General features: G+C 37.9%; 1 protein-coding gene across 1 annotated transcript in view; it reads left to right on the plus strand.

Annotated features, from left to right (window-relative positions):
* LOC127569690 (biotin--protein ligase-like) overlaps positions 1–15,193 on the plus strand; it is a 94,174-nt gene extending 78,981 nt beyond the window's left edge. The window contains exons 8-12 of the mRNA XM_052014490.1: positions 900–967; positions 2,802–2,962; positions 3,909–4,023; positions 5,162–5,375; positions 13,452–15,193. Of these exons, the coding sequence (XP_051870450.1) occupies positions 900–967; positions 2,802–2,962; positions 3,909–4,023; positions 5,162–5,375; positions 13,452–13,626 (733 nt within the window). The 3' untranslated portion in view covers positions 13,627–15,193. The remainder of the gene's footprint in view (positions 1–899; positions 968–2,801; positions 2,963–3,908; positions 4,024–5,161; positions 5,376–13,451) is intronic.
* Positions 15,194–16,718: the final 1,525 nt, after the last annotated feature.

Here is a 16,718-nt window from a genome sequence, read left to right on the forward strand (position 1 = left end):
TGCCAGTCCTCCTCCCACTCCTCCCACCCATAGCTACAAACACAAATCGCCTCTCCCCCAGAAAAAAAACAATCTCATATCCTTCCCCCATAATGCTGGTCTCTGTTGCTCCCAGTCCCTAGCAATAGAACAGCCTCAGTTGAGCCTATGAATGACAATCTCTGGAGCCTGACCTCAGGATAGGAGGGCCAGCACATTTTTGCCCATGAAATATGTCTGGTCAACATTCTTACTCATTCTTACCTGCAAATAAAAATATATTAATTAGCCACTCTTTTCTTTGATGTTTGGACTGTGCAGTACCACATTTGCCAGAATAGTAAGTTGCAGCACATGAACTGATTCATTGTGAATTTCTTTTACACCTTTAAAGGTGCTGATGTATAACTTGATGTAATATTGTATTTAATAAGTGGCATCTTGAACATTGCCCCACTCCTTCAGTATTCTGGGATTTAAGACTGATGGTGTCTCTGTCTCCAGCTGAAATTATTCAGTATTTTCCAGTAGTTATGTTGTTGTATTTATCTTCAGCTGTGCGCCAGCTTTTGTTCAACAAACGTTTCAGGCCAGCACTGAGAGCCGCGGTGTTTGATAACGAGTGTTGAGCTTTGGTAACAATAATGAAATTTATTAGGCTGAAATGTGTCATTAAGCAAGAAGAGATGTTTTTGGCCTGAACTGACTTAGTAAATGTTTTGAAATTGAAGTAATATGTGTTCCCAGGGTCCTATTAAATGTCAGGAAAAAGTAATTGTGATCTTGTTAATTGTTGACTTTGCCATAATCCCAAAAGATTTTCACTTCAGGTTTAAATTGCTAGATACTTTAACGGTTACAATGAGTTTCCAATTATCCATTCCCTGTTTCAGCTGACCACTTTTTCTCTTAATTCACAGGTTGATGCTTCACTTGCCAGAGGAAGTAGGGTTAATTGCCATTGCAGTTCGACAAACACAAGGCAAAGGTCAGTTGTTTTTCATTCCTTTTTCTTTCCAACCTTCAGAAATAACCTCTTTTTTCCAAACTGCAGTACAGCTGAAGCCTTTGGACTTTAACCACAATGGTTCAAGTTAAAACAGAGGTGGTTGAGAGACGATTCAACAAAGTGTTTGGGATATTGCAGGGTTTTGATAGAATAGTTAAGGAGAAAGTGTTGCCACTGGCAGAAAGTTTGGGAATTCAAAGGACACATCATCTAAGGGCATTCTAAAGCCATTTGGGTGTCGAATTTTTTCTAGCCCAGTGAGTTATTACTATCTGGAACACACAACAGTGAATGGTGAAATCAAATTCAATACTAATTTTCAAAAGAGAGTTGGATTTTACATGTAAGTAGGGTATTTTAAGATCAAAACAAAAAGAGCGGTGGTTGAATTAATTAGAAGAGTTGATGATGGTGCAGTGTACTGAATGGTATGTTCCTGTGCTGTATGATGGTTATATCAAAATAAATGATTTTTAATTTGATTTGGTCTATGCATGATACCTGCTCAGACACACATGCAAGCATTGATGCATTACACATAAATGCAAACACACAGATGCACACACATGCATGTATGGAAATGGGAAATTAAACTGGACATAACAGAATGGCATATTTTAGCTTTTTGCTGCTATTTCCTGATTAAGTTCATGTCTTTTTTCAAGCAACCGGTCATAAACATAGTCATAATAAAGGAAAAAGTTTCTGTTGATAATTTTGTGACTTTGTAATCTTATTTCCCTCATGACCTCACTACTTCTCACCTTTATGGCCTCCTCGGACTCTACAATCATCTGAGGTATTTTCATTGCTCTGATTATAGCCACTTGATCATTCAGAAATTTAACCACTGTATCATTGGCATTCGTGCTGTCAACTGCCAAGGCTCTTAAGCTCTGGGATTCCTTTCCTGAATCACCCTGCGTTACCTCTCTTTCTCTATCTAATGTGCTTTTTAAGACATAACTCTTTTCTATACTAACATCACCTTAACACTGCATCAAATTTTGTTTAGTAATCCTCCTGCAAAGTGTCTCAGAACGCTATTTTAAAGACAATGATGCTGAAACTGTTATCTTAAATGTTATCCTTTTTTCTACCATTGTATCAGAGTACTTTATAAAATGGCTATGAGTTGAAGTTATTTTATATCTTCAAAATAATTTTGGAGTTAAATCCGGGAAATGTGCTTTGGGCATTTTTCTAATTCCATTTGTAAATATTTCACTTGGCTTTCTTTGGGGCCTTTAATGACTGCAGGATATTGCTAAATATTGCACAGTCAGTGCAATGCCTTTGAAGCATAGTCACAATTATAATTTGGGAGTTTACGGCAGTCAATTTAGTTAGACTGAAGCCCATGAAAAGCAATGAGATGAAGATCCTGATAGTTTTGTAATTAAGTTTAAAGGTGAATGTGATTGAAACATAAGGTGAAATCCTTTGCACATAAGAGTGCCTTGAAATATTTTACATCCAACTAAGAAATTAGAGCCTCAGTTTCGCATCACTTTGGAAAGATAGCTCCTCTGCTATTGTAGTACTACATTAGAAATAAACTTAAGATTTCAGAGGGGGCTTCAACCCACAACCAACTGGCTCACAGGAAAGAGTGCAGTTGAAAGGTTTAAGACAGACATGCAGCATGTTTGTGTCCAGAAAAAAATAATTCCATCATCTTGGGATGAATTCAGATCCAGGTCAAAGAGATGAAAAGATCATATGAGAATGCAGAATGTTTATATGCAAGGCCTGTCTTTCATAATGTTTTTAATATATCTATTTTTATATTGATTTGGGTTTTTACTTTCAGGTCGTGGACAAAATATATGGATTAGTCCTTTAGGCAGTGCCATGTTCACGATCCACATTAGGATTCACATGCACTCTCAGCTTGGACAGAATATTTCATTCCTCCAGCATTTAGTCGCTCTGGCTGCAGTGGAGTCTGTGCTATCCATTCCAGGTTATGAGGTCTGTGAAACCTATGCTATTTCATAATGTAAATGTACGTTGCAACCATCTCCCTCACTTTGTATGGGGTATTCAAATCAAGTAGGGTTAAGGGCAAGGAGGTAATTAAATTGTCAAGGGGGATAGGTAGATGGCTGATGTATTGTGAACAGAAAAGATAAGAATGCAAAAGGAGAGGAGAAAGATGGCAAAGTCAGGAAGGTAAGGTAAAGAGAATGAAAATAGAGTAAAGAGAGGAAGTATAAATTGGAGGAGAGGGTTAGGAGCTGAAAGGGGCTAGGTAAAGGATTGGAGAAAAGGTGAGTGGGGAGAGGGAAAGATAGAATGATGAGGTAGGTGGGGACTATGGAGGGTAAAGTCTTGGATAGATTGATAGGAAAGGTGATAGCTGAGAAGAAATTAGAATTGAGGAGAGATGGGTCAGCATGGACCAGTTGGGCTGAAGGGCCTGTTTCCATGATATAGGATTCTATGACTCTATGAGGAAATAGGATAGGAAAGAGAAGATGCAGAGTGCAGGATGGAGAAAAGTGGAAGAATACTATATGAACATAATATGAGCAACAAGGGAAAGATTAGACTGTATGGCACTATGAGGATTGTGGCTGATTTGATCTTTATATTAACTCATTTTCCCACCCAATCCCCAAAATCATTGAAAAATTCATTTTTGTCAGCATGACCCAGCATATTCTCCCTTGTTTTTCAAGTATAATGTTTGTAACAGCAAGCATGATAGGAAAGGAAGGAAAGTTTTATCAAGGACTGGAATGGTTAGTAATTGTAGTTGTGGTAGATAGTTTCATCAGCAGCCTGAGATGAAATTATTGCCATGAGCTTCTGCTAGAGTATTTCAATACCTATTTCTGAAATTAACATTGTATTTCTTCTGCATTGTGTTATGCTAATGAAAAACTAAAATATAATGTAATACACATTTGTTTAGGATATTGACTTGAAGGTTAAATGGCCAAATGACATATACTACAGTAATCTCATGAAGCTGGGTGGTGTCCTGGTCAATTCTACCTTGATGGGAACAACTTTTCACATACTTATTGGTATGTACAAAATACAAATATGTGTAGAGAGAAGACTGTTTACATGCTGTAAAGACCAAGTAGTATTGTTCAACTTGCACTTGAATGTCATATGTGATATATTTTATCAATTTGATGTTTTAAATATTTTTAATTCTTAATGAATATAAACCACTTTAATATTTCTGTAGCGGCATATTTCTCAATAAATTTGCATATTGGATATTTTTTGTGAATCAGGCAAATCTAAAGGGGATGCTGCAAGTTGAACAAATAATATGGTGGCTAGAATTGGCAAATGTTCTTCCTCTTCCATGTAATTTGACCATGCTGGTTTGCTTTATAAGATTGCACTTTCACATTCCATGATTGTGTGTGCTTCTGTTTCAAAATGTTATTGAATGGCATTGGGATCAGGCAAATACAAGAGAAAAACCTCTTGCTTTTTTTAATACCTGCTAAAGATTGGTCACTATGGAATATAAAACAACTGCAGGAGAACATAAATAAAAAGAGTGTTCTCATTAAAAGAGGGTTAATAGTTAGCTTTCAGCTTTTACCATCAAGAAAAAAAACATCTGGGCAGTGTCTGAGAAAGCGCTAAGGACATCTCATCATCTCTACCTCAATTCATTAATAAATGTGATTAACAGTAACAATTAAGCATTTTTCTCTGGAATGCATCTTTGAGCATAAACTAAGCAGGACACAACTTTAATAAATACAAATTTGATAGTCTAAACATGAACTTGAAACAATGCGTTGCAAAATTATTACTTTCACAACCTTTTACTGGTATGCTGAAATGTAAAAGGATTTTATTTTCTTAGGATTTGAGCTAGAATAAAGAAAGCCATTGACCTAAGCAAAATGAGCATTTTTCAATGTGAGCTTTATTGGATGACCTGTATTTGTGCAGGGTTGTCAAAGCTGAGACAGCCTAGTTTGAGCTAGATTTTGTAGATAAGTTATAAATTTGAATTTTAAATAATGCTTTTATCTATTGATTGAAATATTACAACAAAGTAGCATCTTAATCTACTTTAACAATCACAACCAGAAATATTGCTAAATAATATTTATCCACTTAAGTATCAAGTATGATTGTCACTTTACATTCTGAAACAAATTATGACCTTTGCTATCTTTTCTTCAAAAGGCTGTGGATTCAATGTAGCTAACAGTAACCCAACTATATGCATCAATGATATCATTCAACAACATAACAAAGACCATGGAACAAATTTACAGCCTCTTCGAATAGACCAGCTGTTGGCAAGAACAGTCACTATCCTTGAAAATCTGATAAACACTTTCCAAACCAAAGGGGCAAATGGAGTTTTGCCACTTTATTATAAGAGATGGGTGCACAGGTTAGTAAAAACAAACAATTGTAGAAGATGCATGTACATGCATTCTGTAGAATGGATCCAATTACATTGTATCTTGCTTGCAAAATAAGGTAAGTAATTGAAAATATTAGGGTAACCTCTCTCCCCAGAGCCTCCTTTATGCAGAGCCCTGGTTCGATATGCTAAGGAAGATCATGGTTATTAATAGAATGATTACTTAATACCATGTTGGACAATTATTATTTATAAATGGCTGTTTGGATTTTGTCTGTCGAAAAGCTTTTGTTACAACTGATGTGATCTCTTCTCAGATGCAATTCCAAGATCAGGACAATTTCAAAAACATTTTATCTATGTTGTTATTTTTTAGTGTTATGGGATTGAAAATTAACTTTCCCTGGCACAAGATGTAATGATCACTTCTGAATTACTTTGCACCTTTATGGAATTTTGCCTGAGCACTTCTTTGAATGATTCACCCTTGTGCTCCCAAAGTGAATTCCTCGTCAATTGCATACAGGTTAAAGTCATTACCCATGAAACACTCTCCTTCCTAGCCTTTAAGGTCCAGTAGTCCAAAGCTATTTTCACAGATTAGTCTCATCGTCCTGGAGATTCAATGTAGTTCTTTCCAGAGTATATATAGAACTGCAGTTGTCGTAACAGTCTGATGCCAGAATGTAGTGTGAAGAGAGTTGGTAGACTTGATTTGTGTGATCTAATGCAGGCTGCATCGAAGTCAAGAAAATATTTGTTGCATGTACGTTCAGAACCATCAACCAGATAATTAATTTCTACTCTTCCCCTAATAATATTTTGTAACCTTATGAAATGTATTAATAGAAATGGTAGCAATCTGCCATTTTACTTCCATGGCAGAATCTCAGCTATATAATTTCCTCGTGAGGAAGTGGTTTTGGAACTGCTTGACTTTGGTGCATTCGGGTCAGTATCCTGAACACCGACTGTTTCATTGCAAATTTGAACTAGTGGCAGTATTCCTGTACTGTACCATTGAGTCTTGCATCTTTTCATATGTTCTGTTTCACCTCCCTTCAGTGGTGATTGGTTTCAATGCTTTTCTGTCTTATGTTGCTTTTTAATGATGTCTGCAATATATACTTCACATGACAGTGAAAATTGAAAAACTGCAGATGCTGGGAATCTGAAATAAAAACAAAGTGTTGGAAATATTCAGCAGATCAGGCAGCATTCTGTGGCAAGAGAAACAGAGTTAATGTTTCAAGTCTAAGACCCTTCATTAGATTAGCACTTTCCATCCTTACTACTAACACTGAGGTCTGGCAGTGCCTTGACTGAGCCCTGTGCACCATTATCCATGAGGGGCATGCACACAAAGTCCTTGTCTTGCTCAGAGCTTTCAGTTGTGGCTGCAGAATAAGGCAGATATTAATGAGGATATACTTATTGAAGCACAAATGCTTCATCCTATGCATAGATCTTGCATGCAGACAGCCAAGAATTTGCAGTACATACAGCTGATTTCAACGAAAGCTGATCACATAGATTCAGTGTGCTCAGTGATATGGACTTCCTCTATTATGATGTTGATTTGCTGTGAGATATCAATTCTCGAGTGTCCTGCACAGAGCTATAGTGATGTCACTGGCAGCGCAGTCAATCATTTTGACAAATTCTTACACAGCAAAACTGAATGGAAAAATCACAATTTTTAATTAATAGCTTAGACATTTCACAAGAGTGTAAAATAATGATTAGGACAAGTGATTAAGATAGAAGCTGAAACATCATAAACCTTTTCAATAAAAGATAGTCAATTTAAAATCCGTTACATTTTGCAATATTTATCAGAGAGAATTATAATCCAAGATGTAAAATTATTTTTCTTCATGCAAGAGAGCTTAGAAGGCATAATCCATTATGTCGTTAAAAGTTCGCACCTCATACAACAAAGCACAAAGATTCAGGATATTTTACAGAGAATATTTGGTAAAACTTCCTGAAGTTGTTGTCTGATATTGATTTCTGAACCTTTATGTCAGAGATGGTGCAATACGGCAGAGAAGCAGGAAAACGTATTCCAAGTTTAACTCTACAAGGGCGTAGTCTAAAAGTTGCCGTCATTTTCAAGGTGTAATGATGGAGGGTGCTGATGCTTCCTCAACACAATCATAAATTCTGGACTACTGCTCCTTGCTGAAGATTAGAAATTGTCCCCTGAACAGTGAGTGCATGTGGCCGTGTACCAAGGCTCTCTGTTTCACTTTCTTTCTCTTTCTTCTTGCCTCCAGAATGGCAGGGCTGACTGTAGATCAGTGTTGGGTATAGTAACTCCCTCATCATGTGATTTGTGAGATTTGCTCCACAAATGTACATGTGCACCACAGTTGACATTTCAGGATGCAGGGAGACATTGAGCACCCAAAAACAGACTAATAAGCCCAATTTACTGATGTGCATTTCTGAAACTTTAATGCATTCAAGCAGCTGGAACTGGAGACTACTGTTCTTTTAGGTAAGTGTCCTAGTGAGGATAATTGTATGGAATTTTTTTCGTATACAACTTTCCACATCTCAAACCAACTGCTGTGAAGAAATATGATTAGTTTCCTCAGTTGATTCATTCACACTTTCCCTCCATTCGATCTGCCTGACTGCCTATCTTCAGTTCTCTGCATCAGTGAAACTTGGCAGTGGCAACAGAGCAGAATATTTGACGACAGAATTGCACAATGTCGGGCTTTCTAGCAGCGCATGTTGATACCCTGCCTTTGCACACAGATGCTTCCAGTGTTGTTTGAAATTCCTGTCCTCCACAAAAGATGACCAGTTCTATGTTCAAGTGAGCTGTTTGCAAAGACCATATTGAAAAGCTGCCTGAACAAAGTATGATTTGGCAATGCATTTTACTAGAGACCAAGGACAGTGAGCGCTGGAGAAATAACATTGGACTGCACTCACATAGAAGGTAAACACTTGGATTAAAAGGGAAAGATTCAGATGTTGGAACTGAAAATAAGATGTAGTTTGTTTTGTATTGAATTTCAGTCCAGTGGTTGAGACTAAGTGGAAAGACAGGCCAAGAAGAAATTGTGAGGTGGCAATGTGTCTTACCATTATAAAAAAACATAGTAGCCGTTTCGTTTCATTTGTTTTCCTTTTCTTTAGGGAAAAATTGAATTTTGCATCTGATTTCTATATAATAATCCATTTATTTTAGGGAGACTTACTAGCCTATAACGTCTCAAAAGGCTTCCAAAATACCCTTGTGTAGTTTTGGATAACTGCTCAGAAAATCCAAGCATTGCAGTTTGCTGGTTGGGCTTTTCTTCAGCTGGAGAATTTAATAAACAATGTCATCCTCAAAGTAACGTGTGGAACACAATGGGACTTCTGTGAATGTAATGCATAGTGACTGCACTGTTTAGAATTTTTGTGAAGATTGAGAAATGATACAAGGATATTTGAACATTTTCCTTTATTTGCAGTTGGTACGGCACAGCGTGGATTCAACAGACATCAGTGTGGTGGTTTAGCTGACTGGCTGAAAAATTTACATCCAAATTAATTCTTGTGACCGCTTGAGTCTTGAGCTGCTTGAGTAAATGAACCTATAAGCACCAAATGATTTATTCTTTTTTTTCTTTGCTGTGCTCTCTGAACCTTCTTATTTTAAAAGCAAATTAATCCAGTCATTGAAATTGTAGTTAGTATATGTGAACCAACAATAGGTAGCCTGACTGACCTGCTGGCGTGAATTAGATTGGAGATGATGCCGGGCCGGTTTGGAATCCTGTTTATCTTTTATTTTCACCTCATACGTTTTTCTTTTGGTTTTGTTTCTTTTGGTTATTCCCTTCCACATTGCAAAACAGATGGCTCAGTGCCTGTGGAACCAAGTGTACAGTTTGGATCTCTCAGCCTACACCAGCAGTGCCCAAATATTTTAGGCTTGAAGGTCTATTTTCAGGCCGGAACTGAAGACCACATTTTTTGTGTGTAAGGATGTTGCTGGTCATGCAGCATAATGTAAAACAGCAATGCTTCTTACTTTCACAAAATTCAACCTTGCACTCCAGGCCTAGAGAATACTAAAGCAGGTGCTAACCTGAGGGTTGAGGTCTTGTCATTAAAAATAAAGGGAGAGCGCCAAAAGGGAACTACACACTAGTTAGCCTGACATAAATAGTGGAGAAAATGCTAGAGTCTATTATGGATGATGTGATAACAGGATACAGAAAATATCAATGGGATGAGACGGTCAATGTGGAATAATGAAAGAGAAATCATGTTTGACAAATCATGTTGAGTTTTTGAGGATGTGACTGCTAGAATAGATAAGGAAGAACCAGAGGTTGTGGTGTACTTGCATTTTCAGAAGGCCTTTGGCAAAGTTCAATGTTGGAAGTTAGTGTGTGTAATTAAAATACATGGGACTGAAAATAATGTACTGGCATGGATTGAAAATTGGCTGGCAAACAGGAAACAGAATGGGATTTCATATGACTTTCTCAGGTTGATAGGAGGTGACTTGGTGAATGGCAAGGATCAGTACTTGGGCCCCAGCTATTCACAATGTCCTTCAACAATTTGGATGAGGGAACCTAATATAATATTTCCAAGTTTGTCAATGACACAAAACTGGATGGGGTTGCGAGAAGGCCACAAAGAGACTTCAAGAAGATTTAGACAAGTTGAGTGAGTGGGCAAACGCGTATCAGATGCAGTATAACCTGCATAGATGTGAAGTTACCCACTTTGGTAGGAAAAACAGGAGTACTACATTACACAAATAGGGATCTGTTGATGTACAGAGGGTCCTGGCTATCCTTGTACATGAGTCACTGAAAGCAAATATGCAACTGCAGCAAGCAATTAAGAAGGCTTTTGGTATGTTGACCTTGGTTTTGTGTACTGAGCAAGAAGTATTTTGCTGCAATAATATAGAGCCTTGGAGAATTGTGTGCAGTTTTGGTCTAGGACTGTCATATAAGGAGAGATTGGGTCAACTAAGCCTCTGTTCATAGAGTAAGACGTTTAGGACTAAGATGAAAAAATAATTTCTTTATTCAGTGGGTGATGAATGTGTGGATCTCTCTATCATAGGAGTGGTGGTCTGGGGCAAGTTGCCTCATAGATTTAGGAAAGAAATACAGTAAAACTCTGTGTTAATCCAGTAGACTTGGGACTTTGATGAAACTAGTCTCGCCGACGTTCTGGAACATTTTTCCAATTAATACTCCAACACACTATTAAATCAAGTTTTTTTTAGATGTTACTCAGTAGCATAATACATTATCCATTGAACGCCAGGTGAGCTTAAAAGAAGCATGAAACAAACTGCTGGAGGAACTCAGTGAGTCAAGCAGGGATGAGACCCTGCAACAGTCCTGACACAAGATCTCGATCTAAAACGGCGACCATCCCTTTGCCTCCACAGATGCTGCTTGAACTGCTGAATTCCTCCAGCAGTTTGTTTTGTGCTTCAGATTCTAGCATCTGCAGTCTCTTGTGTCTCGAGTTGAAAGGGAATGTGGGAATTGGGGCACCGTTGAATTTAAAGAGAGCTCGGGAACTTGGGGCCCTGGTGTGTTAGAGGGAGCATGAGAACAGGTGCCACATGGCAGACTGGTCAAAATATGTGTCCATGGGATTCAACTGAGAGTAGCAAATTGGATAAATGGCAAGAAGCCAAATGTAATACTTACTGGGTGTTTTGTGACTGAGAAGGCTGCACCAGTGGGATTCCACTGGGCTCAATACTAAGTCCCTTGCTTGTTATATGATATATTAATAAGGTAGACTTCAATGTAGGGAGATGATAAGTTTGCAGATGATAGTCAAATTATGGTTTATGCAGGAGGAACGCTTTAGACTGCAGGAAGGTATAGATGAACTGGTCAGCTGGGCAGAAGGATGGTAAATGAAATTTAATCTGGAGAAGAATGAAGTAATTAATTGGGGACAGGGAGGAAGGGAGTACAACAAGGCAAGGAAACAGACAGTAAATGGAAAATTATTGAGAGATTCGAGGATCAGAGGGATCTTTATGTATAACCTCCAGCTTGCTGTGAAATGTAAATGGTGACACATTTAGTGTATACAGGTTGATTCATAATTATTTATCCTGAATGTTTCTTTGAAAGAAAAATGACGTTCCTGTAGTTTTTCAAATTTTCATTTTCATGGGCATGCCACCACCCATGTATTTGCCTCCCAGCTGCATACCATCCTGAAATATATCGCTGTTCCTTTATCATCATTGGGTCTAAGTCCTGGAACTCTCTCTCTAATACCATGGCATTTCAGCAACACCTTCCCAAGGGCATTTAGGGATGGGCATTAATTGATGGCATTTACACTAATCCCAGTTTTTGAAAGTGAATGAACAAATAAATATTTTGGGGTGTTGGAGATGATAGTTATATGAACCATTATAGTGATTGCCAGCCACTAAAGAAGGCATTGTTTCAAGGATGTTTTCTGTTCCAGGCATGGCTACAAGAAATGATTTTTAGCAAAGAACTTAATTTACCCTATCAGATTAGACCAAGGCTGTCAGAATTAAGTGACCAAGGTTTTCCATGTCAGTCACTGAGAGGAAGGATATGTTTTTTAAAAAATTATCTTGCCACTTGCGAAACCCACTTCTTATGTGCAGTGGTACCCCTCCACCTCTCCCCACCATGAGCACAACCTTCAGCAATGTATTCCTTCCCAGACCATGCCCATCCAGACTCCCCACCCTGCTAGGTCCGAGACTGAGACAGAGACCCTGTTCCTTCAGTCAGAGGCCTCTCGCCACTCTGCCATCCAGGTGCAAGGAAAAAACTCGGCAGAATCTGAAAGGGAGTCTGCCTGCCAACGTGTAGCTCAGATATTAAGCTCCCAGCAACAAGTGATCCAATCTGACAGAAGATTGGCCCTTCAGCAAAAATTGCCAAGCAACTCCACTGATCAAACCACCTACTGACTAGAAATAAACTCCTGTAACTATCATTTGGTGGGTCGGAAGATTCAGCAAACAGATTTTAAGAAAGGGGCTATGGTGGAGAGGTAGAGGGTATTGTAGAGTGGGAACCCAGCTAGCAATAAACATCCACCAAAAATGAGGAAAAGTGTGGGGTCAAGTACCAAGTGCAAGAGTCAGGAATGAAGAGCTTGAAGCTGAACAAGGTTTCAGAGGTGCAGAGTTTGAAACCATGGAAGGATTTATTGTCAAGAACAGGGTGATGTGGGATTAAGAGTTAATGTTGGTCATAGGGTGAACAGGATGCAGGGATTGCAGACAGTCTGGTTAAATCTGAAATCATGTCTGAGGAGAAAGAGGCCAATAGCTGGTGGAGTCAGTGGCTGGAGCAGAAGACAATGGTATCAAACTTCCCACACTTTAACCTGGGGCATTAGGACTTGTCCAAGGCTAGCTGTTGGAATGTTATCAGATTGCAAAAATAACTTACAAAAATTGAACAAAGTAATGCAGAGGTGCAGCTCGCTGCTATCATCATAAAGGTATAAGCCTGTCTACAAATTATGTTTTCATACACAGCATGCAGATGAGCTATTTAGTTGTGACTTGGGATTATTGAATGTGACTGCAGAGCTGGGAAGAGATAGAATTTGATGGAGATATTTTAGATGGGTAAGGGTTAAAACAGTAGTCTTTGTCCTGTAAAGCTTGCTGTTTAATTGTATGGTTTGCATATTGTAAGATGCATTTACACAACTGCACAATCTCTAATATTCTTTCGTTTGTATCATGCTTCTTTTACATTGTATGCGTAACCTAAACCTAGTGTCGAAATTTGGCTTGTAAGAATCTTTATTTCAGTCGGAGTCGGGTCAGGAGCAAACTCTGGATATACACTATTGTTTGTACAAAATGGAAGCAGTTTCTCATTAACACCAAGTCCTCATATTAACCGTACTGTAAGTACTCAATGCCGCCCATTGTTTAGGTATATAAGAAAAAAATCTGGTCCACTATTCCTCATTTTCCACCAAAGTTTAAAAATTCGGAAAGCAGTTCACCTGATTGAGTGTTTTGTTCTCTGATATTATCATCTGTTGTAAACATCTTTTGTGGTTTTACTAATTGTGGTTTGTGTTTTAAAGTGGCACACAGGTACGATTATGGAAAGAGCATGGTCCTGTAGCATGGGTTGTTGGACTGGACAATTCTGGCTTCCTTCAGGTTCTTCAGGAAGGTGATAATGACATTGTTACAGTACAGCCTGATGGGAACTCATTTGACATGCTTCGTAATCTTATCGTCACCAAGCAGCAATAAAGCTGACCAGGTTTTGTGGAACTCCTGCTCTTCTGGAACAGCGGAATAGATGATAAGATTATTTTAAATCTGTTATGCTGTGAGTCTTTTCTACCAGTAGGGCTGTAATTTCAGACTTTCCAGGGCACTATGCTTGGTCAGCAAGAGGTCTGCCTTTTACTAGAGGGGTATGAAACTGTTGAGGTTTGGATATTGGTAGATATCATCAGGAAAAAAGTGTGTGAAGATGCTTGTGAAAGGTATCCAAATACAGGAAGTAATTTTTTTGTTTTGTAACATAAATATGAAGGTAAAAAGTTGTACCTTGTTTCATTCCAAGCAGGGAAAAATGGGTACAATTTCAAAGGCAATCTCCTGTGCCTGAGGGAACCTGCACTAACTCCAGTGAAGGTATCCAGGCATTGCTAGTGACTGATTTAAACAAGAAAAGGTTAATGCAGGGGTGAGATGTATACCTGTTAAGAAGTACCCTTTGGTTTGTCAAACGCCCAGACAAAGGTTGAGCTGTATAAGCTCTGACTGACTGCTTTTCTAGTAACACAGCTGCCGAACTTAAAGAAAACAGGTAGAAGCTGCTCTCCGCACAGCATAGAATTATCTATCCCCTTCTTTGATGTGAAGACAAATAGGAAGTGTTCTTCCTATTTTCCTTTCCTCCTCAGGACCTACCTGAAGGCTACTACTGATGTCTGAACAGGCAAATATTGTTCTGGGCCCAACCAGGAAACTACATCAGGATACTGATCACCAGGGACATCTGGCCAGTTTTATGGGAATGAGGCCTAAGCAGGAATTTCCCACCAACCTCTTCAGACACGCTGCCCACTTCACATCTGTGGTCTGACACTTGACAGTTTCTCATAATGTTTTCCTCACTACAGGTAGATGAATACCATGGTTACAGAAGTGGTTCTGTGCCTTTATACAGCTGATTACTGCCCATGTGTCTAGATTCTTTTTTTTAGTAGTAGTGCAGGCTAAAAAAATTGATATAACCTATTTTTTCCTATTCTGATTGCTCTTTATTTACCATATCTAACTTATGGCGGTGCAAGATGTATTCAAATAGAAACTTCTGTTAAAACCTTTTTGTTTTGGGCTTTTATTCAAAAATTTCTTTCAACATGCAAACACTCCAAGGTTGTACTGAATAAATATTTTTGAGTTTTCAATGTAAAATAATAAACTAGAAAATTGGTATTAATTTAACAAGGAAATATTCCAGTTGAAATTTGTCATTTCAAGGTTTGTATGTAAGATATGTAACATGTTGCAAACAGGTCTTGGTTATAACTTGTTTGTTAGGAAAATTACTTCTGAAGAAGTTAATAATGTTTTGTTCAATTTTTGATTTTTATAGAAAAATAAATCCATTTTCTACAAGTGTCCTGAAAACGATGTCTCTGAGTTTCCCTTGTCATTAATTTCCTATAGAAGTTGCAATCTCTGATAAGCTCTTTAAATAACCAGTTTCACTACTGTTCTAAGAATTCTCCCAAAGTTTTGAGTAAAGTTATATGACGGGAGTAGCAGATTTCGTGTTCACGTTTTATAGCTAGCTGTGATGATCAGTACAACAGAACGTTCTCAAAACTTGGGTCTCTCACGTAATCTGGGCTTCCAGAGGAAAATGTTGTGTAAGCTTTTCAATGACTAAAAATACGATTGTATGGGCAGGTCTTAATTTCCTCTAATTTTTTTTCCAGTTTTTGAACAATGTTCTTCACTTTAAATGGTCATTCTAAGGCAGATTGGTGACCAACAAATATTTTTAACAGTTGATTGAATACCCATTTATTTGTCAATTGCTGGCTGTTATTGACTGCTAATTATCAGTTTGTAATTCTTTTTGGAACTAAATGTTTTTTTATTCTTGCCTGCTGTTGACTGATTGTACATCCCTACCTTTTTCAGTTGTGATCACTGCAGTTTTATGATTAAGGAATGTGAAGCAATCAGATGCATACTTTTGCAGGTGTGATATTCCTTTTGCAGCTGACAAAATGCAAACAACACATACTGTGGGCTTACTTTCCATATCTCCAGTGGCATTGTTCGGATGCTAAATCAAGACAAGACTGACTGACCTTGTAACACAAGGTTTAATTTAGAGAAAGTGATACTCTGCCTTTGAAGGAATAGATTCTAATAATTAAATAAACACCTTCAGTTATGTCATAGTTTTAAGAAATGATGGGATTAAAAAGTGTTGATCAGTTTCATGCTCCAATTTAAAAGCAACTAGCAGTAAGTGATGGGCGGAGAAAAAGCCAAAGATTGCTTTAGGCTAATGGGTCACGAGAAATGTTTTAACCAAGGCTGTGCTAATAGTTTGAACTAATTGGGAAAGGCAACTGTTTCTCCTCCTAAACAATTTTATTTTGTTTTTAAACAAAAAACAAATGCTGATACAATTGTAATATAAGAATTTTCTTCAATGTAAAATACATTATTATTTCATTTCCTGTTTGAATCTTGAACAGATGGAAGCTAATGAAGTGTGGACAAGTCGGTGCACAGGTGGAACTTGTGGGAATAACTTTGTTTCCTTTTTGTATGGGTTCCTTTTTTGTGTGCATGACCTCTCATTGTCTTGACAGCAGGCAGTTTTACATTGAAACACATCATTTGTCACTGACCTGTATTTGCTTCATTACCCACTATCCAACCAAATCCTTCCACACAGAACATAGGAACCCTACTGTTATGTTATTTAACAGACCTGAAGGAGATGTTGGGAGCAGAGGGAATGTGCTTTTTATAGGCTAGGCAAGTCACTAGAAATGTATTCCTTCTTTACATCTGTGGTCTGAAATACTGTACACTTTGAAAGCTTTAACTCTGGGAAATATTTAATCTTTGGAGCACTATTAAATCATACTGAACAAATACATTTATATCCATTTTCTGTTTAAGAACATGACATAAGAAATAGAAGCAGATGTAGGCCATTTGGCCCCTCATGCCTATTCTACCCTTCAATTAGTTCAAAGCTGGTCTTTTATCTCAGTGCCACTTTCCTGCACTAACCCCACATCTTATGATTCCCTCAACTTCTGAAAATCTACCAACCACTTGTGAGACTCTGTGAG

This window comes from Pristis pectinata, chromosome 4, assembly GCF_009764475.1.
Source record: "Pristis pectinata isolate sPriPec2 chromosome 4, sPriPec2.1.pri, whole genome shotgun sequence".
NCBI lineage: Eukaryota > Metazoa > Chordata > Chondrichthyes > Rhinopristiformes > Pristidae > Pristis > Pristis pectinata.